The sequence below is a fragment of the Rana temporaria genome, chromosome 7, assembly GCF_905171775.1.
Source record: "Rana temporaria chromosome 7, aRanTem1.1, whole genome shotgun sequence".
NCBI classification, from domain to species: domain Eukaryota; kingdom Metazoa; phylum Chordata; class Amphibia; order Anura; family Ranidae; genus Rana; species Rana temporaria.
The window spans coordinates 92,679,019-92,705,885 of NC_053495.1; the positions used below are offsets into that span (position 1 = coordinate 92,679,019).

The 26,867-nt window shown below is 46.0% G+C and overlaps 1 protein-coding gene across 2 annotated transcripts in view; it reads right to left on the minus strand.

The window, feature by feature from the left end:
- The window catches only part of XPNPEP3 (X-prolyl aminopeptidase 3), a 255,076-nt gene that overhangs the window by 22,801 nt on the left and 205,408 nt on the right, over positions 1–26,867 (minus strand). For both annotated transcript variants that reach the window (XM_040359658.1, XM_040359657.1), the window contains exons 8-9: positions 23,274–23,457; positions 116–236 (exon numbers count right to left, since the gene is read on the minus strand). In XM_040359658.1, the coding sequence (XP_040215592.1) occupies positions 116–236; positions 23,274–23,457 (305 nt within the window). The remainder of the gene's footprint in view (positions 1–115; positions 237–23,273; positions 23,458–26,867) is intronic.

Below are 26,867 nucleotides of genomic sequence, written 5' to 3' on the forward strand. Positions count from 1 at the left end.
CAGATATTTTTAAAATTTGAAATATGTGATGGGAACCCCGCTTTAAACATAAACATAAAACTATGCAGTCTGTTCAAACCAGTTCTCCAGTGTTTGGAAGGAGCACATTTTTTACCTGGTTCTATTGTAATCACCATACCCGGCTGTAGGGACAGAGATCGAGATACATCAGGAGTATCATGCACATCCATGCCAAGATAATGTCCAACATGATGTGGGCACAGCCTTCGTGCAACCTAGGAGAAGAAAAAAAAAAAGCCTTAAAATCTTAGTATATTATAGATTATATGGTGACCATTGTCACTAAAACAGAAAATAATGGAAAATCCAAAATTGTAGCTGTCATTAGCACAACTGGTAAACCTTTAAACTGGAACACATGTTCCAGTTTGAATTGTCTAAGAAGAGAATTACTTTCACTTTATAGAACATTTCTCTAACTTCCTGATAGTTGAAAAGCATATCATAATGGCTAACACACTGTATCAGTACCAGATTATATATTAATGAACACCTGTCATCATAAAAATGTTTAAATATACCAGAATTTACTCAGATAAAGTGTGACACCCTCTTCTAGTTAGGATGCTAGGCTAAATCTAGTTTTTGACATAGGTGATATGGTGCATATAGCCATATCTTGGGTCAAAAAGTACTCAGTAATATGTGAATTATGCAGAAGTGAGCCTGATTTTGCACTTTCCAGCTTTAGTAAATAAACCCCATTGTGTACTTAAAAGTGGGATATGCCTGTACTGCACACCACTTTGGCCTGAATCCTGCTCGTTTTGCGAGACAACACTTGCAAAAGGACTTAGATTTTTTAAGAAACAGTGCTCGTATTGCGACATACCCGTTAACCGCGTTACTCGCAATCCGAGGTTCCACTGCAATTCTATTCCCAAAATATTTTTAGCACATAGCTAGTAGGCTTTCTCCCTGGTGTGGAGTGTCGTGCTTGCCCCTTCCCTTGGACAACAAGAGAGTCAGGACGCCCACTAACACACAGCTCCTTTCTCTATCTGCAACGTATAGAGCGTCCTGACTCTCATGTAGTCCAAGGGAGGGGGCAAGCACGACACTCCACACCAGGAAGAAAGCCTCGCATTACTGTGTGGAGTTATAGACAGAAGAACAGGAAGTGAGGATTTCTCAGAAGAAATAAGGACATTTAAAAGCAAAATCGAAGGATGAGGTGAGTAAAGGAGGACTGCACTAAGGTAAAGGAAGCTATTTAGTAAAAAAATGTTTTACCTTTACAACCCCTTTAAAAAAAAAAAACAGAATTAGAATACTTAACCCCTGACTTCAGAGAAAGGATATTTGGATGAACCTAGCATGTCTAAGGGAAAGACCAGGGGGTCAAAATAGGAGGCTTAATTTTAACACCCCTAACCATTATTAGACAACTAATCTTTAATCATTAATCTTAATTAAATATTAATGGGTGTGAGAGCCCTCAGAGCAAAAAATCTAAATTAATAGAATAGAAACCGTGTATCTAAACCCAAAACCCAACATTTTTATGGGGGATTACTGGGGCTTGGTGAGGTTGCTGCATTTGTTTTCTTTTTTCATGCTTCATTTGCTTTATTTTCACCTGATGATCCAGCAAATAACACACTTCCTGCCCCTGTGTGGTTTTGTCACTCCCCCATTGTATATATGGAGGAAGCCATGGTTGTCAACCTAGACTGCTTTACTGGTATGGACTATAAACATGCTTAGATCTCTTTATCTCCATTACATCAGGTGCAGGACAATTCATAGTTTACAGAAGATAGCTACACAAAGTATAATCCATATCCATCCTTTGTGTGCAAAAATCACACAAAAGTGCCCATAATTAGTGCTCAAGTGCCTCCACCTCTCATGAGACAGCCATTTACCACATGCTTCTCTAGTGAAAGATTGGCAAAAAGCGCTTTAAATCCGTAGATGTTCAATAAGGTAGGCTCCCCATTCATAAAGGCTTTCTCATCCACATGTATAAACCATATATGACAAAAGGGCAGAAAAGATCTGAGTGTGCTGCCCACATACTGAACCCCAAGGCCAAGTTACTTCTCTGAATCACAGTGGGTTTTTCTCATGTAGAAGATGTAGAGGTTGTAGAACCAGTGTATTTAACAGTAGAAGGAAAGAAAGATTTATATCTGAAAGTACTGGGAGGGATTATATTAGGGTTGTCCTGATACAGATACTACTATCGGTATCGATACAGAGCATTTGCGCGAGTACTTGTACTCGCGCAAATCCTCCCGATGCCTGATCCGATACCTGGGAGAGAGAGAGGCAGCGTGTAATGCCTGTGTCCATGTATAATCCTCAGATGGCAGCCATCCAATGTATTAAAGCCGCGCCTCCTTGTCCGTGATAGGGGAACACTCCCAGCAAGTGAGTCAGTGTTCTGCCTATCACGGACACCCTCTCATCCTCATCCCATGGACGAGGATGAGAGGATGTCCGTGATAGGCGGAACACTAACTCACTGCTGGGAAACTGAGTTCACCTATCACGGACAAGGAGGAGGCGCGGCTTTTGTACACTGGATGGCTGCCGTCTGAGGGTTATACAGGGACACAGGCATTACACGCAGCCTCTCTCTCTCCCAGGTATCCAGACAAGCATTACACGCTGGCCCCTCTTTCTCTCTCTCTCCCAGGTATCCACACAGGCATTACACGCTGGCCTCTCTATCTCTCCCAGGTATTCACACAGGCATTACACGCTGGCCTCTCTATCTCTCCCAGGTATCCACACAGGCATTACACACTGGCCTCTCTCTCTCTCCCAGGTATCCACACAGGCATTACACGCTGGCCTCTCTCTATCTCTCCCAGGTATCCACACAGGCATTACACGCTGGCCTCTCTCTATCTCTCCCAGGTATCCACACAGGCATTACACGCTGGCCTCTCTATCTCTCCCAGGTATCCACACAGGCATTACACGCTGGCCTCTCTATCTCTCCCAGGTATCCACACAGGCATTACACGCTGGCCTCTCTATCTCTCCCAGGTATCCACACAGGCATTACACGCTGGCCTCTCTATCTCTCCCAGTTATCCACACAGGCATTACACGCTGGCCTCTCTCTATCTCTCCCAGGTATCCACACAGGCATTACACGCTGGCCTCTCTATCTCTCCCAGGTATCCACACAGGCATTACACGCTGGCCTCTCTATCTCTCCCAGGTATCCACACAGGCATTACACGCTGGCCTCTCTCTATCTCTCCCAGGTATCCACACAGGCATTACACGCTGGCCTCTCCATCTCTCCCAGGTATCCACACAGGCATTACACGCTGGCCTCTCTATCTCTCCCAGGTATCCACACAGGCATTACACGCTGGCCTCTCTCTATCTCTCCCAGGTATCCACACAGGCATTACACGCTGGCCTCTCTATCTCTCCCAGGTATCCACACAGGCATTACACGCTGGCCTCTCTCTCTCTCTCTCTCTCCCAGGTATCCACGCTGGCCTCTCTCTCTCTCCCAGGTATCGGATTGGGTAGGTCGTGGTCCTCCAAAATGGAACTAACACACAGTAAAAAATAATAATGGAATAGTGACATATACAGAAACCACAGAGATACATGTTCCCAAAAAGGGCCACAAAGGATATCAACCACATTAAATAAAATAAAACACCACCATGATATTCACCTTGTGCCCATCAGTGGTCAGCATACACTTCCATGCTGCAGACAACAATACAGGCCATTAAAACCTTGCCCTCATAAATAAAAATGTCACTCCAAGCCTGACTTCACCCCCATGCCGACTGCTGGAGATTGCATTACAGTAGAGCACAACTGCTTTTATGAAGTATGCTAACAAGTGCACTTCATTCATCACAATTGTCACATTTCCCTTGATAGTGTGCAGATGGGGCATTAGATGAGTGCTGCCAAGTACAATGTTTTCAAACCTGTTTGTATTCTAAGAACTCCAACCAGTAAAACATTTGTCATGCTAGGTGTTGGACCACAATATTACTTCCTTTTTCTCTGTCCTGCTATTAGGGCTGCAGACTGGCTGGTATCTTTTATCAAAGGACTTCTAAACTGAGACAACAGGTTTCAAAGCATCACGGTCTCATGAGATTAAAAAAGTATCGGTAATCGGTATTGGTGAGTACTTGAAAGAAAGTATCGGTACTTGTACTCGGTCTTAAAAAAGTGGTATCGGGACAACCCTAGATTATATAATTAAGATTTTATCTCTTGTGATAGGACACATAGTTAGAGATATTTCAAAGAAGAAACATAGTGCGATTATAATTTAAAGGGTCACTAAAGGAAAACATTTTTTTTTGAGGAAATTACTGTTTACAGGGTATAGAGACATACTAGTTAACTGATTCCTTTTAAAAACGATTAAAAATAGATAAAAATCAATCATATAATGTACCTGTAGTTTCACTTTCGTTTTTGCAGCTAGCTTTGTTTTTGCATGTAATTTAATGCCTCTGTGCTGGACAGAGCCATAGAGAGTGATGGTTAGGAAAACGAAACTAAAATCTCCCAGCACTGTGGTGATCAGGAAACAGACAACCAGGAAGTGTGCAGAACAGAGCAGAATTACAGCAACATCAGAGCAAAAATTAACAACGAGGACATGAAACCAGGACTGCAGTAAGGTAAAGGAAGCTTTTTAGCTAAAAAAATGTTTTCCTTTAGTGACCCTTTAAACTCCCCTATCCCTAAGGGTCTCAAGATTGAAATAAAAGCTCTGGCTCTTTTTTTTCTTGTTTAATATTTTTATTGAGTTTTGCATAAGAAAACAAGTTACAAATGCAGTATAAAGAATGCAAATATGGGATAAAGATCATAACAAAAATATCGGTAGAGTTTGGTGCTCAAATGCATGTTCATATTTATCAGATAAATACCGAAAACATGCAAATGTCAGGTATAAGGGACTAAAGAAAATAATAAAAAAAGACTATATCTTATATCAGGCTTAGCGTGCCTCCGGACCACCCATCCACCCCAAATGGGTTCAAACTGTGGATGGGAGGGGGCACGTGAGAGGAAAGATAAATAAATAAAATATGAGAAAGCTAAAGTCCCAAGAAGATAAATATAGTTATCGTGACATACAAGAAAAGGAGCATACATCTCCTGTGCATTGTTTCTAAAATACCTAAAAAAATGGGTCGTATTAATAAAGGAATCTATTAGGTAAATAGTCCAAACTCTAAATTATATATGCAGACAATTGTAGAAAAAACAAGAGAAAAAAATCCCAAATTTACTTGTTGATGAATAATAAGCAGAAAAAAAAGGAAATTGCTAAGAAAAGAAGGAGAGGAAGAAGTGAGAAAGAAGAAGAGGAAAGAAGAAGGGAAGATAAGAGTAGGATTCTTTCCCGAAGGTGGCCCGACCCCAGCCCCAAGAAAAAAAAAAAGAACACACTATGAAAAATAATCAGCTCTTTTTTTTTAAGAACAATCTACTTCAGCCCTCAAAAATCCACTCGCCTGCTCGGATTTTGCAAGTGGATTCTGAGGTCTGGCGAGGAGGGGCTGCCTGGGAGGCGGGGGGGGCGAGCAGTGAGCGTGTTTCAAATGGGAGTCCTTCTCCCAGCAATCACCGAGGCCGGAGGGGGAAGAGAGAGAGAGAGAGCAGCCTAGGTGTTAAGAGTGCAGCAGGGGGAACAGAGATAACAGCTGTCATTTCACTAGCCGCGTTCCCCGCCGCTCGCGGTCAGATACAGCCCCGCCCCCTGGTCCCGGGACTTTGATTGACAGAACACCCGTCACTGGGATTGGACGGGTGATCTGTTTATCAAAGTTCCCCGGCCAGGGGGCGGGGCTGTATATGACGTTGCGCGGCGGGAAGACGGCTATTGAAATGACAGCTGCTATCACTGTTTCTCCTGCTGCACTCTGATTACCTGGGCGGCTCTCCTGTTCCTCTCCTCGGCTCCACAGGTAGGCTGCAAGGTGGACACACGGCTCCATGGTGGGCACTGGGCACACGGCTGCAAAGTGGGCACTGGGCACACGGCTGCAAGGTGGGCACACGGCTCCATAGTGGGCACTGGGCACATGGCTGCAAGGTGGACACAAGGCTCCATGGTGGAAACTGGGCACACGGCTGCAAAGTGGGCACACGGCTGCATGGTGGACACAAGGCTCCATGGTGGGCACACAACTGCAAGGTGGGCACTGGGCACACGGCTGCAAGGTGGGCACATGGTGGGCACTGGGCACACTGCTGCAAGGTGGACACAAGGCTCTGTGGTGGGCACTGGGCACACGGCTGCAAAGTGGACACAAGTCTCCATGGTGGGCACTGGGCACATGGCTGCAAGGTGGGGACACGGCTGCATGGTGGACACAAGGCTCCATGGTGGGCACTGGGCACACGGCTGCAAGGTGGACACAAGGCTCCATGGTGGGCACTGGGCACATGGCTGCAAGGTGGGCACTGGGCACACCGCTGCAAGGTGGACACAAGGCTCCATGGTGGGCACTGGGCACACGGCTGCAAGGTGGGCACACGGATGCAAGGTGGACACTGGGCACACTGCTGCAAGGTAAACACAAGGTTCCATGGTGGGCACACGGCTGCATTGGTGGGTACACGGCTGCATTGGTGGGCATACGGCTGCATGGTGGACACAAGGCTCCATGGTGGGCACACGGCTGCATTGGTGGGCACAAGGCTGCATTGGTGGGCACTGGGCACATGGCTGCAAGGTGGACACAAGACTGCATTGGTGGTCACACGGCTGCATTGGTGGGCACTGGGCACACGGCTGCATTGGTGGGCACACGACTGCATGGTGGACACACGGCTGCATTGGTGGCATTGGTGGGCACTGGGCACACGGCTGCATGGTGGACACAAGACTGCATTGGTGGGCACAAGGCTGCATTGGTGGGCACTAGGCACAAGGCTGCATTGGTGGGCACACGGCTGCATGGTGGACACAAGACTGCATTGGTGGGCACAAGGCTGCATGGTGGCCACTGGGCACAAGGCTGCATTGGTGGGCACAAGGCTGCATTGGTGGGCACAAGGCTGCATTGGTGGGCACGGATACAATTGTTGTTAATATTTATTTTAATAACTTAATTCTGCATAATGCATTTGAGTGTCATTTTATGAGAGCGTGTTTAGGGGCGGGCTGGGTGGGACAACTGGTGGCGAGTAACCCTTGAGGCCTGGCTAGTAGCTCAGGACTTAAAATTTTGAGCCCTGATCTACTTAGATGACCAGCACTAGTTCTTGAAGGAGTATCTTTCACATTATCACAGCTCTTAATGTGAAGAAGCCTCTTTGTAAGGTTAAATCTCTTTTCCTCCCGATGTAAAGAGTGCCCCCTTATCCTCTGTAATGACCTAAATTAGCGCTCAAATTACCACAATCAAATTACCGCGATTGCGGTAATTAGCGCTAAAACGGAATTCACTATTGCGCTGGTGAAAAAATACTCCCAAAATCAAATTTACTATAGCTCCCAGAAAACAGATAGCGCCCAAACCCTTACTCTAGTTAGGACCTGGAGAATTGCACATGGAAATAATGTTTAGAGCATGATTTGGTTGCCTAAATGGTACTGAAATATGCGGTATATTGTTTAAAGATACTCTGCTTTTAAAGTGTGTAAAAAAGTGATTTCTACACTGAAATATCTTTAACCGGTTAAGACCCGGACCATTATGCAGGTTAAGGACCTTGCCCCTTTTTGCTATTCGGCACTGCGTCAATTTAACTGACAATTGCGCGGCCATGCGACGTGGCTCCCAAACAAAATTGGTGTCCTTTATTTCCCCACGAATAGAGCTTTCTTTTGGTGATATTTGATCACCTCTGCGGTTTTTATTTTTTGCGCTATAAACAAAAATAGAGCCTCAATTTTGAAAAAAAATTCAATATTTTTTACTTTTTGCTATAATAAATATCCCCAAAAAAGATATAAAAAACATTTTTTTTTCCCCAATTTAGGCCAAAACTTATTCTTCTACCTATTTTTGGTAAAAAAAATAAAAATCGCAATAAGCGTTTATCGATTGGTTTGTGCAAACTTTATAGCGTTTACAAAACGGGATAGTTTTATGGCATTTTTATTAATATTTTTTTTTTACTACTAATGGCGTGACTGTGACATTATAGCGGACACATTTTTGGGACCATTGTCATTTTCACAACGAAAAGTGCTATAAAAATGCACTGGTTACTGTGAAAATGACAATGGCAATGGGGTTAAGTGTTAACCTCATGTGTGTTTTTTATTGTCTGGGGGCGGGGCTGGACGTGTGACTTCACTGATCGTCGTTCCCTATATCAGGGAACAGATGATCACTGACACTGCCACAGAAAAGAACGGGGAAGGTTTGGGTCCGCAGGTCCCGCGGGCGCGGTCACGGAGCTTCGGACCAGGACGCGGCTGGGCTCTTAAAGAGGACGTATATATACATCCATGAACCCAGCCATGCCATTCTGTCGACGTATATAGTAGTATGGCGGTCCTTATGTGGTTAAAAGTCTGAGAAGAGATAAAATTCCCGGTCTCTTTACAACTAGGTGCCAGCACATCCAAGCATGCTAAGACAGAAACTACTCTCATTTTAACTCCGATGCCTTTTTAACCACTTCCATACCGGGCACTTACGCACCTTCCTGCCCAAGCCAATTTTAAGCTTTCAGCACTGTCGCACTTTGAATGACAATTGCGCGGTCGTGCTACACTGTACCCAAACAATTTTTTTATAATTTTGTTCCCACAAATAGAGCTTTCTTTTGGTGGTATTTGATCATCTCTGCGGTTTTTATTTTTTGCGCTATAAACAAAAGAAGAGCGACAATTTAAAAAAAACACAATATTTTTTACTTTTTTATTTAATAAATAACACAATTTTTTTAAAAAAAACTTTTTTTTTCCTAAGTTTAGGCCGATACGTATTCTTCTACATATTTTTGGTAAAAAAAATTGCAATAATCATATATTGATTGGTTTGCGCAAAAGTTATAGCGTCTACAATATAGGTGATAGATTTATGGCATTTTTATTTTATAAATTTTTTTACTAGTATTGGCGGCGATTTGCAATTTTTTTACTGTCACCGTGACATTGCGGCGAACACATCGGACACTTTTGACACGTTTTTGGGACCATTCACATTTATACAGCGATTAATGCTATAAATATACATTGATTACTGTGTAAATGTGACTGGCAGGGACCACTAGGGGGCGTTGAAGGGGTTAATATGTTCCCTAAGATGTGTTATAACTGTAGGGGGGAGGGGACTCTCAAGGGGAGGAGACCGATGTGTGTTCCTCTGTACTGGGAACACACATTGGTCTCCTCACCGCTGACAGGAGGTGGATCTGTGTGTTTACACACACAGATCCACACTCCTGCCGTGATTACCGACAATCGCGGGCACCCAGCGGCCACCCGGATCGAGGAGGGGTTCCTGCCGCCGTCATTTCACAATGACGCGGTAGGGATGTGGTTAACCTAGAGTTATAGTGCATACCAAAATGAGCACTGGGTTAAAAAGCATTTTGTAGAGAGTGAAAATTAGAGTTATGTAGCCCAATGCAAGTTTGCAAGTTTCAGTAACTGTAACTGTAAGTCCCCGTACACAAACGTTCAAAACCTGCACATGCTCAGACTAAATGAGGGGACGGGAGCGCTCGTTCTTGTAAACCTTGCATTCGTTTTTGAGATGGCACATTCTACATTTTTCAAAGTAGTGTTCCGTTTCTTGCTGAGCATTTGTTTCTTCGCTCTATTGCTAGAATGAACACGTTGTTTAGCTGATGCTATTTAGCCAGCGTTCTCCCATACAGAATTCTTTTCTTTTTTGCTTCTGATGTCCTTTTTTGGAATCATTTTTCCCTAGCCAGATCTCAAAAATATTTCTTTGTACTACACAATTTTGTTTTGCTTTTTTGTGCCACGTTATCACACCAATGTTTTATATACTTAATTTTTTTTTTGGAGTTTAGCCTGTTTTTTCTTTTTTTTGCCAAGTTATCACACCAATGTCCCCCCCCCCCAAAAAACGGTTTCAATGTGATGTTTGGCACACCAATTTTGATTGAAGATTCCACAAGCCAAAATTTCGAGAGGCACACAGTGTGTCAACATGTGCTATCTGCCATCACAGGATATCGATTGACTTTGTGGGTTCAAGCCCTTCCTCGCTACTCAAGTAGGTGAGAGGAAGGGTTTGCCCCCCCAAAACACATCCATTGATCACCCATGATGGCAGATAGCACATGTTGACAGATGGCATGGTATCAGGAGAGAATTCCCCATTTGGCCAGTCAAAATATGTGCATCTTAAAATTTTGGCTTGTTCTGGGGTGACATCACCCCATCACATGTGTTTGGAATAAGGTTGAACTTTGTAAGTTCCATTGTTTGTAGATTTTGTTTTTTTCTAAAAAACGCATGGGTTTTGTACAACATGTAAACATATATTTTTCAAAGAAAATAAAATAAAAAAAAAAAAGGATAAAAAAAAAATAAAAAAATTAATTGATTTTTTCAAAAAAAAAAATACAAAAAAATAATCTAAAAAATCCTTGTGCAGAAACAAAGACTTGTCTATTTTGTTACCAGAATTTTTTTTTTTTAGGGAGGTTGAGCACAGAATAAAAACCCCCAAAAAAGAAAAAAATTGAGTGGCTTCTTCTTTCTATGCTCTATACCAGTATGTACATGTGTGACTACTGTGCAATTGTGTTAATTTAAGAAAACTGAGAACTACATTCGGCACTAGAAGTGCACTAGAAGGAGAACCAGGGAGACAGAGAAAATGAAACCAAAGCAAGAATGACAAACAACTGTATAAATTCCAATGGTCAAATTATTTATTAGGTAATTAATATTTCTTTCTTTGTCGCGTGCCTCACGAGCAGATTGGAGGGCCAAGCCAGCGCGAACCAGTGTCCATGCCAGGAAAGGTATCTGAGGGTAGTCCTGCCTCAGCACCAATGTTGGCTAGGTACGACTGGGAGTGCCTGCGTAAAAAATTGTGCAAAATGCAACAGGCATAAACAACAGTGTTCAATTTATATTCCGCCAGATGTATCGCTGTCAGGAACAGGCGGAACCGGCTGGCGAGTATCCCAAAGGCATTCTCGACTACCCTCCGAGCTCTGGCCAGCCGAAAATTGAAAACCCTCCTCTCCGGGGTGAGGGTCCTCTGGGCAAAAGGCCGCATGAGGTGAGGTCCAAGCCTGAAAGCTTCATCCGCGAGAAAAACAAACGGAAGTCCCTCCAAATTGTTTTTATCCTGTGGCAGTTCCAGACCACCAGATTGTAGACACTTGGCAAACTCCGTCTGCGCGAACACTCCCCCATCTGACAGCCGGCCGTTCTTCCCCACGTCCACATACAGAAACTCGTACTGTGCCGACACCACCGCCATCAACACGATACTATGAAAACCTTTGTAGTTAAAATAGTACGATCCCGAACAGGGTGGCGGCACTATGCCGACGTGTTTCCCATCGATTGCCCCTCCGCAGTTCGGAAAATCACACTGCTGGGCAAATTGGGAAGCCACAGTCTGCCATTCCTGTGGCGTGGAGGGAAACTGTGGGGACAAACAAAAAATTACAATTAAAAATGTCCAAAACAAACATTGCAATCACAATTCCAAAAACATCCTTGTGCCACATCATTATTATAACATTTACTAGCATTGGAGTGAGTATTACATGGCCAAAAATATAGGCCCACTTCAATCAGACTCCTCACCCCTCTGATGGGGCATTAAACAATTTTAGGGGGGGTTTCTAGCTGAGTGTAGGCCATAAAAATTGTAAACAGGTATCACTACGCCTAAAAAAAAATAAGAAATCACAAAAACCCCCAAAAAATATAAGGGGGGGGAGGGGGGCAAAACTACAATGGAGCAGACAAAAATAAGGTTGAAAAAAGACTAGGCTAGGTGTGTTTGGCCGTAGGATAGCGCACTGGACAGGTTTAGTGAAGGGAAAGATGCATGTAGGACAATAAAATAGCATGGAAAGCTTCAAACAGGCATGGGGACAAAAGGGAATATTCACAGCATAATACAATCATGGGAAGTAGGGAAATCTGCAAAAAAAATAATATATTAGCATACATTAAAAAAACCTAGATTGTGAAGTTTAAAGGAGGAAGCTTACCTTAATATACTCCTCCTGCATGACTTGTATGATGGCAGAACACGTCTCCGGTATGATGATCCCAAGCGCCTGGGGAGAGATGCCTGTCGAGAACTTGAGGTCCCGCAGGCTCCTCCCAGTCGCCAGGTACCGCAACATGGCAATAAGCCTCTGCTCGGCCGTGATGGCTTGGCGCATCACAGTATCCTGCTTCGTGATATAGGGGGACAGAAGATCCAATAGACGGTGGAAAACGGGGTCCGTCATACAGAGAAAGTTCCTGAAGTCATCAGGATTATTCTCCTGGATTTCCCTAAGCAGAGGCATATGAGAAAATTGGTCACACTGGCGCAACCAATTCTTGGCCCAGGAACTCCTCCTCCCTCTGGTCCTGGCCAAAGTCCTTGAGTTTGTATGAACTGCAGAAGACAGCCCATACGCAGCACGAATTCTTGCAAAATCACGCTGCTCCATCATGGCTTCAAACCGGCCGGCTAGTCAGAACGCACTTCAAACAGAAAGCACCCCCAAATCCAGCAATACCTGTAAAGATCGCACTGCACCCAGATACGAGCGGACAGGACGGCACTGCAAAGCAGAAACGACCCAAAAGCCAGCACTGAATGACAAATATGAACCCACAAGCACACACTGAACCCGAGAATACGATCTGAAAAAGCACAGAGACTGAAAAGCGCGAATGGGCTCTCACCGACCTTTCACTAACACGCGGTTACACGGAATTTAGCAAAAGTGGACTCAAGAACGGTAACAAAGGCTTTGGCCTACCCCTTTATAGTGACGTCGGACGTGGGTCACGTGTCCGCGGTCTGACAAGATCGGATTTTGGACTGACGGTGTGTACGCATACCAGGCCGTACGGCCACTTCAGAGGTGAACCGATGAAAACGGTCCGACGGACCAGTCACATCGGTTTGGTCTGACCGTGTGTACAAGGCCTAACTTCCCCAAATAAATACTTTTCATGTTGAGATGAATGTATCTTTCTCTCAAAAAAATTGTCCTTTCAACAATGTTGCTTCTTCATCAGCAATTTTTTTTAAGAATGCTAGAATGTGGTTAAACACATCACACACAATACAGTACAGTCCAGGGGGCGGTTCCTCTGGGTATAACCCCTCGCTATGCATCTCGCAGCTCAGTATTTTTTAGCAAAGGAGAAAGACATGGCTCCCTTCGGGACCATAGGCCTGGGGTTTTATTTCTAAATGTACTTCTATTTTAAAAATTTTTGTTGTTTGTTTGTTGTTTTTTTGTTGAGTCACAGCGTGGCAGGCCGACGCTCACCTCCGTAACTGCACGGAAGATGGTCTGTCTATGATGCTTCCAGCATAATCCATTCAGGAAGGGTAAGTAGTAATCCCCTGCTTCGGCAGGAGGACATAGCTGGACATTCCCGGGGAGGTCGAGTAGGGAGTTCCATCCTTCCTTTCCTCCCTCCCTTCCCTCCTCCCGGGGCTCTGTGAGCTAGGCTGGCTGCTGGGGCTGCGGGTTCACCTGAGGGGCTCCATCTGGGAACTGCGCTGTACGTCCGCTTCTGTGGTGCTAGTGAGCTGCCATTGAGAGTGTCAGTTTTGCTTACCTGTGTGTTTCTCCCTCCATGCTGTCAGCGGCCATTTTGGCGGCGCCTGTTTGGCCTCTATCTGCCGCTCGGCGGTCTTTTTTTGTGGTCCGCGCCGGCGCCGTGTTTTGCCTCTGCCACTCGGCGGCCAATTTCTTGCGCTTCACTCCGTTTTACAGTACAGCTGCTCGATGGACATTTTGCGGGGGCTTTTGGCCTCTAGAGGTGCATTTAAACTGTGCTAGTCTGCAGACACACGCTGCAGAGTGGACTGACACAGGCAAGTAGGAAGCGGATGGCAGCTGTGTGGTACCATGCTAGGGTGGTGAGTCCTCTGGGGGGGAGCCCCTCTTCTCTGTGCGATGGTAAATCTTCCTAGAGGCTAACTTCCTAGCCTTCCTCATGGTAGGAATTACAGAATCCGACAGGCCCCGGTCTCTTAGCACCTGGCTTTCAATAGCCATGCCGTTAAAGCCAGCGACTGTAAGGCAGGATGAAGTATGGGACCTTGTGACAGCAGGTCCTCTCTCGGCGGTAGACGCCAAGGGACGTCTGCTACTAGACGCACTAGGTCGGCGTACCTCTGTATCCACTAATCTATGCCTTCCACCTTAGAGGGGGAAGGAATAGATTAGCCAGTACTGACTCCACGGTGCCACAGAACGCATCTGTCGCATCTGCCCATGGGGTCTCTTGACCTGGCCACAAACCTCAATACCTTCCGATTGAGTCGAGATGCCAGGAGATCTACGTCTGGCATGCCCCATCTTTGGCAAAGGAGTTGAAACACATCTGGGTGCAGAGACCATTCTCCTTGGTCCAGCATCTGGCAACTCAGGTAGTCCGCCTGCCAGTTTTCCATGCCCGGAATGTATATGGCCGACAGAGCCATTACGCTCCTTTATGCCCACCTTAGTATGTGAGTGACCTCTGACGCTGCAGCCAAGCTTCTTGTTCCTCCCTGCTGTGGTGTTGGCCGACTGGATCCTGACTGGACGCCCCTGTAGTCTCTGAGACCAAGTGGAGAGGCACAGCCTGATCGCCCGAAGTTCCAGGACATTGATCGCCAAGTGGGATTCCTCCGAAGACCACCGACCTTGGGTCGACTGAACCCCCCAGACTCCCCCCCCCAACCAGTAAGGCTGGCGTCCTTCATGATCACCATCCAGTGAAAAGGAAAGGAATGATTTCCCGGCCAGAAGTGCCGGTGATGTCAGTCACCAAACTAGGGAAGTCCAGACCAGGTGGCTCACCCAGATTTGACAATCCATCTGGACAATGAACAGATTTGAGTAAAACCCCTGAAACCGTTCCTGTACTGGGACAGGGATAACCACCCCGCATTTCAGCAGGTCTTGAACTGCCCCAAGTAGGGCTTCCCGACGAGTCGGCTGTAGCTGGAGGCTGGAAGGGAAAAATCTGTTTGGTGGGCAAGATAGGAATTCTATCTTGTACCCTGAAGAGACTACCTTGCAAACCCACTGGTCGGGGACCCAAGATGTCCACCGGGTCGCAAATTCGCGAAGATGTCCCCCCACCCGAGAGATGGGTGGGGGCAGACCTTCATGCGGACGTAGATTTGTTTGCAGGCTTGTTGGGTTTGCGAAACCAGGGACGTCTCTGTCCCTAAGAAGGCGCTTTATCAGCCTGAGGCCTTTTACCTGTCGCACTGGGCGGACTAAAAAAACGTTTGTGCGTGGTGAAGAAGGGCCCTTGCCTACGGCGTGGCTCCTTCTTTTTGGATTGTGGGAGCAGCATGCTCTTACCTCCTGTGGCATCTTTAATAATGTCATCCAGGGAAGCTCCAAAAAGTCTGTCGCCCTTAAAGGGTAAATTTATCAGGGCTTTCTTGGAAGATTGGTCCGCAGACCAATTTTTTAACCAAAGCAGACGGCGTAACACCACTGCATAACTTGAAGCTCTGGCCAGCAGAAGAATTGTGTCCAAGGCTGGTTCGTAAACTAATTTTAAGCCTTGTACCAGTTGGTCAGCTAGAGCTACCTCGTCTGGAAAGCCTTATGTGCTTTTAACCCACTGTGCAGCATCTTTGCCCATTCGGTGAGTGTCGGAGACACCAGGGCCCCAACTATCGTTGGGCGCACTGCCGAACCCACTATACTGTACAGATTGCGGGTGACCGCCTCAGCCTTCTTGTCTGCAGGGTCCTTGAAGGCAGGAGCCCCCTCCACCGGGAATGGTGGTTAGCTTGTTTAGTCTAGACACAGGAGGGTCCACTATCGGGGGTGAGGTCAATTTTTTCAAGAAACTCTCTTCAAGAGGGTAACGCACCGCCAGATTTTTAGGGACTGAAAAAAAATTCTGTGGTTTGTCCCACCTCTTGTATAAAAGTTTGTCTATGTAAGACACACAAGGAAACATTTTAGCAGTGCAGGTTGCCTTACGGAACCCAAAAGGGACTGGCACTTCTGTTGCTTCTATTTTTAGAGTATCTCGCACTGCGGTGATAAGGTCACTTACCAGAGCCCTATGGCATGCTGACCCAGATCCGAAGTCTTCCTCACTGTCCGGCCGATCTCGGTCTGCATCCTCAGATACATTAGAGCCAGGGCCATAAGCTGTAGCTGGACCTGGTTCAGCATCTGAGTTGTCCCCAGAACATGGCGGGGGAGGGGGCGCTTTCTAGCCCCCGTTCACCAACGCACTGCTTCCACCTTAGCAACAAAGACATCTAGGATTGCCGACATAGCGTCCACCGATACATCGGGTGCAGGGGATCAATTGCTAGCTCAGGGGAAAAGGAGTCAGCTTCTGACACCATGCTGACCCATGCACCTGACACAGGGAATCCCAGGCGGCCGCTAGAGGCCAAACACAGTGCGGACCACAAGAACATGGCCGCCAGTGCAGATAGAAGCAAAACACAGCATGGATCACAGCAAAAATGGCCATCGACAGCATGGAGCAGGACACACAGGTAAGCAAATCTCTTTATGGCAGCTCATAACATAATTTAGCGGACGTACATACACAGTTCCCCCGCAGGTGAAGCCCCCCCAAGAGAACCACTGCCCCAGCAGCCAGCCTAGCTCAGGGAGCCTAGGGAGGAGGGAAGGAAGGGAGGGGGAAGGGAGGATAGACCCCCTTACTCAACTCTTCAGGAATGCCCAGCTCTGTTTTCCTGCCGAAGCAGGGAAATAATCCCTACCCTTCCTGCGGGATTGTGCTGGAAGCATCCCAGACAGATCCTCTTTCGCATGGTGATGGAGGTGACTGTCGGCCTGGCTGCTGCGACTCGGCCCTATAGACTGGTCATATGCATGCCCTGGAGCATATAGCTCACCGGCCCCATAGAGCGATGGGCATGTCGTGGACAACCCAGCGCATAGCTATGGTCGGCACACGCTCGATGGCCGAAACTGGGGAGACTACAAGGATCTGGGACCTGTCGCCCAGTCGGCAGTTGATCGAAGATCACAGGAACAAACAAAAAAAATAAAAAAAACATTTGAAATAAACCTCCAGGCCTATGGGCCCAAAGGGAGCCATGTCTTCTCCTTAGCTAGGCAGGGAAAAAAACTGATCTGCGAGATGCAGAGAGAGGGGTTATACCCAGAGGGACCGCTCCCTGGGCGGGACTGTATGGTGTGTGATGTGTTTAACACTTCTATAAGTTTCTACCTAGTCACTCCTAAAGGAAGGCTAATACCAATTTGTCAAGATTAAGGCTGTGTCCGTCCATGAACGAAAGAGAAAGGTCCTTGACCCTTTCCAAAAAACGTAACGGCTGAAAAAAGCATAGATGTGAACTTGTCCCAAAGAAATTCATGTTAAATGGACTGTAGTGCGTTTCTGTAAAAAGCATAAAAAAAGCATAGATGTGAACTGAGCCTAAGAAAGTTTAGTGATCTAATGGAAGGGGAAGGTTGCTTATGTACATTGCCTCTGTAATTGATTGTGTCAACAATTGTTGAGCTTTTTTTTTAGGACAAATTGTTTTAAAATATTAGTTCATAAAAAAATACATTTTTATAGACTCAACTTGTGTACTTTCCTGGGACATGGTGCTGAAACTCATCTGTCAAACCAAAATATGTCATTGTAGAAGCTATATACAGCGTGACAGAGTGACGAGCGCAGTAAATGCTCTATACAATCAATAAATGCTAATATGTGCAAACAAACTAAAAAAAGAAATGTAAACAGATTCAAATGAAAAATAATATACAAAAGGTGAACCAGTTGAACGTGAATAGAAGATTGACACCGCAGTGTCAAAACCAAACAATAAGTATCTTGTGAGAAACTTTCAAATAAAGTCCAGATTCAAACAGCTGACAAATGCTGGTAATCAGATGGTAACACAGATGTGTCTTCCTATATAGTGGACTCACAGAGCGCTTACCTCCCCCCTCTGGGAAAATCGCCTGAAACAACTCCAAACGGCTTGATGGAAACTGCAGCGTCCTGGCTGGTGTATTATAGATCCTGGTCTTCAAAAAGATCGAGGCTCGCCATACAGTCAGACATTAGCAGGAAACAAACAAAAACAAGTCCCAATAGTCCAAAATCCCTAACCCTAATCCCGCTCCCAATAGTCCCAAATCCCTAACCCTAACCTTGCTCCTAATATTCACAAATCCCTAACCCTAATCCCGCTCCAAATAGTCCCAAATCCCTAACCCTAATCCCGCTTACAATAGTCCCAAATCCCTAACCTCGCTCCCAATAGTCCCAAATCCCTAACCCTAATCCCGCTCCCAATAGTCCCAAATCCCTAACCCTAATTTCACTCCCAATTGTCCCAATTCACTAACCCTAACCCTAATCCCGCTCCCAATAGTCCCAAATCCCTAACCCTAACCTTGCTCCTAATTGTCTCAAATCCCTAACCCTAACCCCGCTCCCAATAGTCCCAAATCCCTAACCCTAACCTCGCTCCTAATAGTCTCAAATCCCTAACTCTAACCCTAATCCCGCTCCCAGGGTTAGAGTTAGGAATTTGGGACTATTGGGAGCTGGATTAGGGTTAGGGAATTGGGACTATTGGGAGCGGGGTTAGGATTAGGGATTTGGGACTATTGGAAGCGGGGTTAGGGATTCGGGACTAGTGGAAGTGGGATAAGGGTTATGGATTTGGGACTAGTGGAAGCAGGATTAGGGTTAGGGATTTGGGACTAGTGGAAGCGGGATTAGGGTTAGGGATTTGGGACTATTGGGAGTGAGATTAGGGTTAGGGATTTTGGACTATTGGGAGTGAGATTAGGGTTAGGGATTTGGGACTAGTGGAAGCGGGATTAGGGTTAGGGATTTGGAACTATTGGGAGTGGGATTAGGGTTAGGGATTTGGGACTAGCGGAAGTGGGGTTAGGGATTTGGGACTATTGGGAGTGAGATTAGGGTAAGGGATTTGGGACTATTGGGAGTGAGATTAGGGTTAGGGATTTTGGACTATTGGGAGTGAGATTAGGGTTAGGGATTTGGGACTAGTGGAAGCGGGATTAGGGTTAGGGATTTGGGACTATTAGGAGTGGGATTAGGGATTTGAGACTATTAGGAGCGAGGTTAAGGTTAGGGATTTGGAACTATTGGGCGCGGAAATAGGGTTAGTGAATTGGGACTATTGGGAGCGGGGTTAGGGATTTGGGACTAATGGGATTAGGGTTAGGGATTTGGGACTATTGGGAGTGGGATTAGGGTTAGGGATTTGGGACTAGTGGAAGTGGGATTAGGGTTAGGGATTTGGGACTAGTGGAAGCGGGATTAGGGTTATGGATTTGGGACTATTGGGAGCGAGATTAGGGTTAGGGATTTTGGACTATTGGGAGTGAGATTAGGGTTAGGGATTTGAGACTATTAGGAGCAAGGTTAAGGTTAGGGATTTGGAACTATTGGGCGCGGAAATAGGGTTAGTGAATTGGGAGCGGGGTTAGGGTTAGGGATTTGGGACTAGTGGACGTGGGATTAGGGTTAGGGATTTGGGACTATTGGGAGTGGGATTAGGGTTAGGGATTTGGGACTAGTGGAAGTGGGATTAGGGTTAGGGATTTGGGACTAGTGGAAGCGGGATTAGAGTTAGGGATTTGAGACTATTAGGAGCGAGGTTAGGGTTAGGGATTTGGAACTATTGGGCGCGGAAATAGGGTTAGTGAATTGGGAGCGGGGTTAGGGTTAGGGATTTGGGACTAGTGGACGTGGGATTAGGGTTAGGGATTTTGGACTATTGGGAGTGAGATTAGGGTTAGGGATTTGGGACTAGTGGAAGCAGGATTAGGGTTAGGGATTTGGGACTATTAGGAGTGGGATTAGAGTTAGGGATTTGAGACTATTAGGAGCGAGGTTAGGGTTAGGGATTTGGAACTATTGGGCGTGAAAATAGGGTTAGGGATTTGGGACTAGTGGAAGTGGGATTAGGGTTAGGGATTTTGGACTATTGGGAGTGAGATTAGGGTTAAGGATTTTGGACTATTGGAAGTGAGATTAGGGTTAGGGATTTGGGACTAGTGGAAGCGGGATTAGGGTTAGGGATTTGGGACTATTAGGAGTGAGGCTAGGGTTAGGAATTTGTGACTAGTGGACGTGGGATTAGGGTTAGGGATTTGGAACTATTGGGAGTGGGATTAGGGTTAGGGATTTGGGGCTAGTGGAAGTGGGGTTAGGGATTTGAGACTATTAGGAGCGAGGTTAGGGTTAGGGATTTGGAACTATTGGGCGCGGAAATAGGGTTAGTGAATTGGGACTATTGGAAGCGGGGTTAGGGTTAGGGATTTGGGACTAGTGGATGTGGGATTAGGGTTAGGGATTTGGGACTATTAGGAGTGGGATTAGGGTTAGGGATTTGGGACTAGTGGAAGTGGGATTAGGGACTAGTGGAAGCGGGGTTAGGAATTTGGGACTATTGGGAGTGAGATTAGGGTTATTGATTTGGGACTATTGGGAGTGAGATAAGGGTTAGGGATTTGGGACTAGTGGAAGCGGGATTAGGGTTAGGGATTTGGGACTATTGGGAGTGGGATTAGGGTTAGGGATTTAAAAAACTATTAGGAGCGAGGTTAGGGATTTGGGACTAGTGGACGTGGGATTAGGGTTAGGGATTTGGGACTAGTGGAAGTGGGATTAGGGTTAGGGATTTGGGACTATTGGGAGTGAGATTAGAGTTAGGGATTTTGGACTATTGGGAGTGAGATTAGGGTTGGGTATTTGGGACTAGTGGAAGTGGGATTAGGGACTATTAGGAGTGGGATTAGGGTTAGGGACTATTAGGAGCAAGGTTAGGGTTAGGGATTTGGAACTATTGGGAGCGGGAATAGGGTTAGTGAATTGGGACTATTGGGAGCGGGGATAGGGATTTGGGACTATTGGAAGCGGGCATAGGGTTAGGGATTTGGGATTATTGGGAGCGAGGTTAGGGTTAGGGATTTGGGACTAGTGAAAGTGGGATTAGGGTTAGGGATTTGGGACTATTTTGAGTGAGATTAGGGTTAGGGATTTTGGTCTAGTGGAAGTGGGGTTAGGGATTTGAGACTAGTAGAAGTGGGATTAGGGTTTTGGGACTAGTGGACGTGGGATTAGGGTTAGGGATTTGGGACTATTGGGAGTGGGATTAGGGTTAGGGATTTGGGACTAGTGGAAGTGGGATTAGGGTTAGGGACTATTGGGAGTGAGATTAGGGTTAGGAATTTTGGACTATTGGGAGTGAGATTAGGGTTAGGGATTTGGGACTAGTGGAAGTGGGATTAGGGACTATTAAGAGTGGGATTAGGGTTTTGGGACTATTAGGAGCAAGGTTAGGGTTAGGAATTTGGAACTATTGGGAGCGGGAATAGGGTTAGTGAATTGGGACTATTGGGAGCGGGGATAGGGATTTGGGACTATTGGAAGCAGGGATAGGGTTAGGGATTTGGGATTATTGGGAGCGAGGTTAGGGTTAGGGATTTGGGACTAGTGAAAGTGGGATTAGGGTTAGGGATTTGGGACTATTTGGAGTGAGATTAGGGTTAGGGATTTGAGACTAGTAGAAGTGGGATTAGGGTTTTGGGACTAGTGGACGTTGGATTACGGTTAGGGATTTGGGACTATTGGGAGTGGGATTAGGGTTAGGGATTTGGGACTATTGGGAGTGAGATTAGGGACCTTGTAAAACAAGCAATGTATTGTAAAGTAAATCCAGTAGTGTGTTTTACTTCAAAACGTAATTTTTATGGGATAGATAATTTTTTGGGGCATTTTGATGTTCTCATAATTGTATTCCTGTTGTTGTAGATGTTGTCTTTTCTGCTTGCATGTTTAATTTTTGTGAGATCATGTGACTTTTCTACAGCTCAGGGCGGATTATGGGCGTTTTCAGGCGTTTTTACAGCATTTTCAATTCATTTCAATGGAGAGGGACGTTTTTGGAGCGTTTTTTTTCAGCGCTCAAAAGCTGCTCCAAAGATGCTGCTTGCAGGACTTTTCTCAACGCTCCTCCAGCGCAACGCCTCAGTGTGAAAGGGTCCATTGAGATGCATGGGGAGCGTTTTATGAGCGTTTTAATAGCGCTATTTTTACCGCAAAAATGCACCAGTGTAAAAGGGCTCTAAATGATACTAATTAGATTTTGTCTTAATGGTATGCAGTTCATCAGAGGCTGAGGTGTTATTCCTTTTCCTCGAGCCATGGGAGTTACAAGATAGAAATTAATTCACATATTATTATATGGTAGGCTTAAAAAAAAATGCTAAATTGCCTTTTGAGGGTAATTAACCAATTACATTGGGAATTCATTGATCTTTAACAGAACTGTAAGGTTCAGTTCACACTAGTGCGGGCCATGCGGTTTATGTTTGCGCTGGCAAATTTTCATTCATTTGAATGGGCTGCCATGCCTGCGTTTCCAGATAAAAATGTACATGCACAATTTAAAAAATGTGGCCGCAGGGAAACCAAAAAGACCATGCGATTTCCCTGTGGTTCTCACACCCGCAAACGTTGCAGGCTGAGATGCCTGTGGGTGCCATTCAGAATAAATGGGAGCACTTCTCCTAAGAGCAGAGCAATTTGGCTACAGTGGTTGCAGGTGCGGGAACAGATGCGATTCCCGCAACCAGCCCGCCCAGTGTGAACCGAGCCTAAAAACAAAACTGCAGCTGAGAAAATTCATGTCCCCTCACGTGCCAGACAGGGCTGTGATGTTTATAGAGCTGTGTAAAACTGAAAACTGCATGGACACTATTACAATCCATTGGCAGGTAAAACAGCTCCCATATATATATTTCCATACTATATTCAATACTATATATTTACCTCAAGTTCAGCTTTAGGGTCAATTTACAGGGCGGATTGACTTGCGCTAAAATGCATGTACATTTCTATCCATTTTAGTCACGTTTTAACAAGCACTGACAACCGTTTTGACATCTGTTGACATACATTTTGCATTTAACGCAGAGGAAACATTATAAAGTCAAAAGGACACATTGTTTTTCTTGTCCTTTGCGTTGATCTGCATTTTACAGCTGTGCTAAAACGCACTGGTGTGAATTGGCCTTTAATAGACATGCAGCAGTATTAAATTTGATTTTTTTTTTCGTTTTGTGACATTTACCAAATACAAACATACCTTTAAAATCTGGCTATTGCCACATCCACTGTGCATGATGCCAAGGCTCTTTAACTTTTTACCTAGCTCAATCAACATGTGGCTATAGAGGTCTTCTAGGCTTGTGCCTGAAATACACATATTTAGACAGGACTTCTGCACTTCTAATACAGCTTCATACAGCTCTTCTTGTGCAGCAGAGAACCTTCAAATAAAAAAAGAAAAAAAAGTTACTACACGTCTTTCACAGAAAGAAAGAACCGCCGCTCCAGATGATGTACCTCAGTGATAAATAAACGTCTTTCACAGAACTGCCTGTGAACTGTTCAATACATTACTCCCTCTTTATTGTAAACAGGGATTTTTATAAACAGCTTACCTGTAAAATCCTTTTCTTGGAGTACATCACGGGACACAGAGCAGCATAGTAATTACTATGTGGGTTATAGAGTCTACCTTCAGGTGATGGACACTGGCACTCTCAGACAGGAAGTTCCCTCCCTATATAACCCGCTCCAATACCGGGAGTACCTCAGTTTTGTAGCAAGCAATACAAATCCCACTATTTCCCATAAGAGGGGCGGGAGCTCTGTGTCCCATGATGTACTCCAAGAAAAGGATTTTACAGGTAAGCTGTTTATAAAAATCCCCTTTTCTTTATCGTACATCACTGGACACAGAGCAGCATAGTAATCACTATGTGGGATGTCCTAAAGCAATGCCAAATGAGGGGAAGGAGACATTCAATCAAAAAGAAAAATTAGGTGCCACCGGACGCGAGGATCTATACGGCAGCCTGCAGAACTGCATGCCCAAAGGCCATGTCCGCGCGCCTCCTAACATCCAACTGGTAAAATTTTGAAAACATGTGGACTGACGACCAAGTCGCCGCCATACAGACCTGAGCCATGGAGACCTGATGATGTGCCGCCCAAGAAGCGCCCATGGCTCTAGTAGAGTGAGCCTTAACCGACACTGGAGGGTCCTTCCCCTTCAGGCCATAAGCTTGAGAGATTACCTGCCGAATCCACCTAGCAATAGTGGATTTCGATGCTGCCTGACCTTTCTTGGGCCCGTCTGGCAGAATGAACAAGGTATCAGTCTTCCTAATCTGGGCAGTAGCCCTAAGACGTTAACCGCCCTTACCACATCCAAGGAATGTAGCAACTTCTCTTTCACAGAATTTGGATTTGGGAAAAAAGAAGGAAGAACCAGATCCTGGTTCAAGTGAAAGCTCGAGACCACCTTAGGAAGAAAGGCTGGATGAGGCCGCAAAATGGCCCTATCTTTATGAATGACCAAGTATGGCTCTTTACAAGAAAGGGCTGTCAACTCTGAAACCCTTCTGGCGGAAGACATGGCCACCAGAAACACCAGCTTCCTAGACAGTAAAACTAAAGGAATCTGATCCAAGGGTTCAAAGGGCTGCTTCTGTAGAGCCGATAAGACCAAGTTCAGGTCCCAGGGACACAAAGGAAACCTGACCGGAGGATTAATCCGTAAGACTCCCTGCAAGAAAGACTTGACCACAGAGTGGGTGGCTAACGGTCTCTGAAACAGAATAGATAAAGCCGAGACCTGGCCTTTGATGGTGCTGACAGCTTTGTGTTTAACCTGGATGCCATAAGGTCCACATGTTGCGATCCCCACCTCCGGCAGATGTCCTGGAAGACCTCGGGATGGAGAGACCACTCCCCTGGAGACAGCTGCTGGCGACTGAGATAGTCTGCCTGCCAATTTTCTATCCCGGGAATAAATATTGCCGATATGCACCGGACATGAGCTTCCGCCCAGGCGAATATCTGATCCACCTCTTTCTGGGCTGTTCGACTTCTGGTGCCTCCCTGGTGGTTTATATATGCCACGGCCGTGGCATTGTCAGACTGCATTCTGACTGGAGATCCTCGCAACTCGGCCGTCCATGCTTTTAGGGCAAACCAAACTGCCCGGATCTCCAGCAGATTGATGGGTAGAGATCTTTCTGAAATCGACCATCTTGCCTGCTGGGACAATTCCCCCAGGACGGCACCCCAGCCCGTCAGGCTGGCGTCCGTAGTTACTATCCTCCAAGACACTGGACTGAAGGATCTTCCTTTCCGCAGATTCCGGGGTGTCAACCACCAACAGAGACTCCGTCGGACTGACGGAGACAGAATTATGGGGAAGTCTAATGCCTGAACCCTCTTGTTCCAGGCAGATAGGATGGCACTTTGCAATTTCCTTGAGTGGAATTGGGCGTAAGACACTGCCTCGAATGCTGCCACTAGGCTTTCCTAATAATCGAATGCAGAGGGGAATGGTTGGTCTTTCTCTGCCCAAAACCGACTGAATAATTTCTCTTATGGAGTCGATCTTTGCTTGCGGCAAGAAGATTTTTTGGTGGTCTGTATCGAGGAGCATACCGAGGTATTCCAGCCTTCTTGTTGGTTGAAAGGCTGACTTGTCTTTGTTTATGATCCAACCTAGTGATTCGAGATACCGAACCGTAATGAGAACTGCTCGATCCAGGCTGAGGGCTGAGTGATCTATTAACAAAAGATCATCCAAATATGCCATGACTGAGATTCCATGGGTTCTTAAATTAGCCAGCAGGGACGCCAAGACCCGGGGAGCCGTGGCCAATCCGAAGGGAAGGGCCACGAACTGGAAATGCCGCTGGCCTACTGCAAACCGTAGGAATTTGTGATGACCTGGAAAAATAGGGACGTGGACATACGTGTCCTTTATATCTATTGACGCTAGAAAATCCTCCCCATGCAAGGTGGTGGCTACTGAACGAATGGACTCCATCTGAAAGGACCGAATGTTCAGATACTGGTTTAGGCCCTTTAGGTCCAATATGGGCCTGACGTCACTATTTTGCTTCGGGAATATGAAAAGATTCGAATAGAACCCAAAGCCCTGTTCTTGAACCTCCACAATTACTGTACTCTCTGAGACAAGAGGCGATCTAAGGACGCCAGGAGAGATTCCCTCTTTTCCGGGTCGCTTGGCACATTTGACATAAGGAAACGAGGAGGGGGAAAATCCCAAAACTCCAGCCGGTAACCTAGAGTGACTGTGGAGAGGACCCACTTGTCGGGGACCTTCTCCTCCCAGATTCCTGAGAAAAACTGGAGCCTCCCCCCCACCCAAGAGGGTGGGGGCACCCCTTCACAAGGCTGACTTTGGGGCGGGTTTGCCCACCTTACGGATCCAGGGTCTTTTGTTACCCAAAACCTGTCCTTGCGACTTATTTCCATTGCCTGGTCGACCTGGCGGCCGTCGATACTGCCTAGAGGTCGAGGGCCCCGGCGCCAGAGAGGCTGGACGTTTAAAAGTGGGGCCTCTAAACTTCTTTTTAACAGGCAAATGAGTACTCTTCCCACTTGAGATCTTTTGTATATATTTATCTAGATCATCTCCGAACAACCTTTCGCCATTAAAGGGAAACCCTGTCTGGAGTTTTTTGCAAGGAGTTTCGGCTGACCAATTCTTCAGCCACAAGAGTCTCCGCATATAAACTAAAAATAGCGAAAGACGAGAAGCCTGCTGGATAGAGTCTTTGATTGCATCCACCAAGCAAAGGGCTCTTGGTAGGTCAGCCAACTCCCGAGCCTGCTGAGCAGGAATATC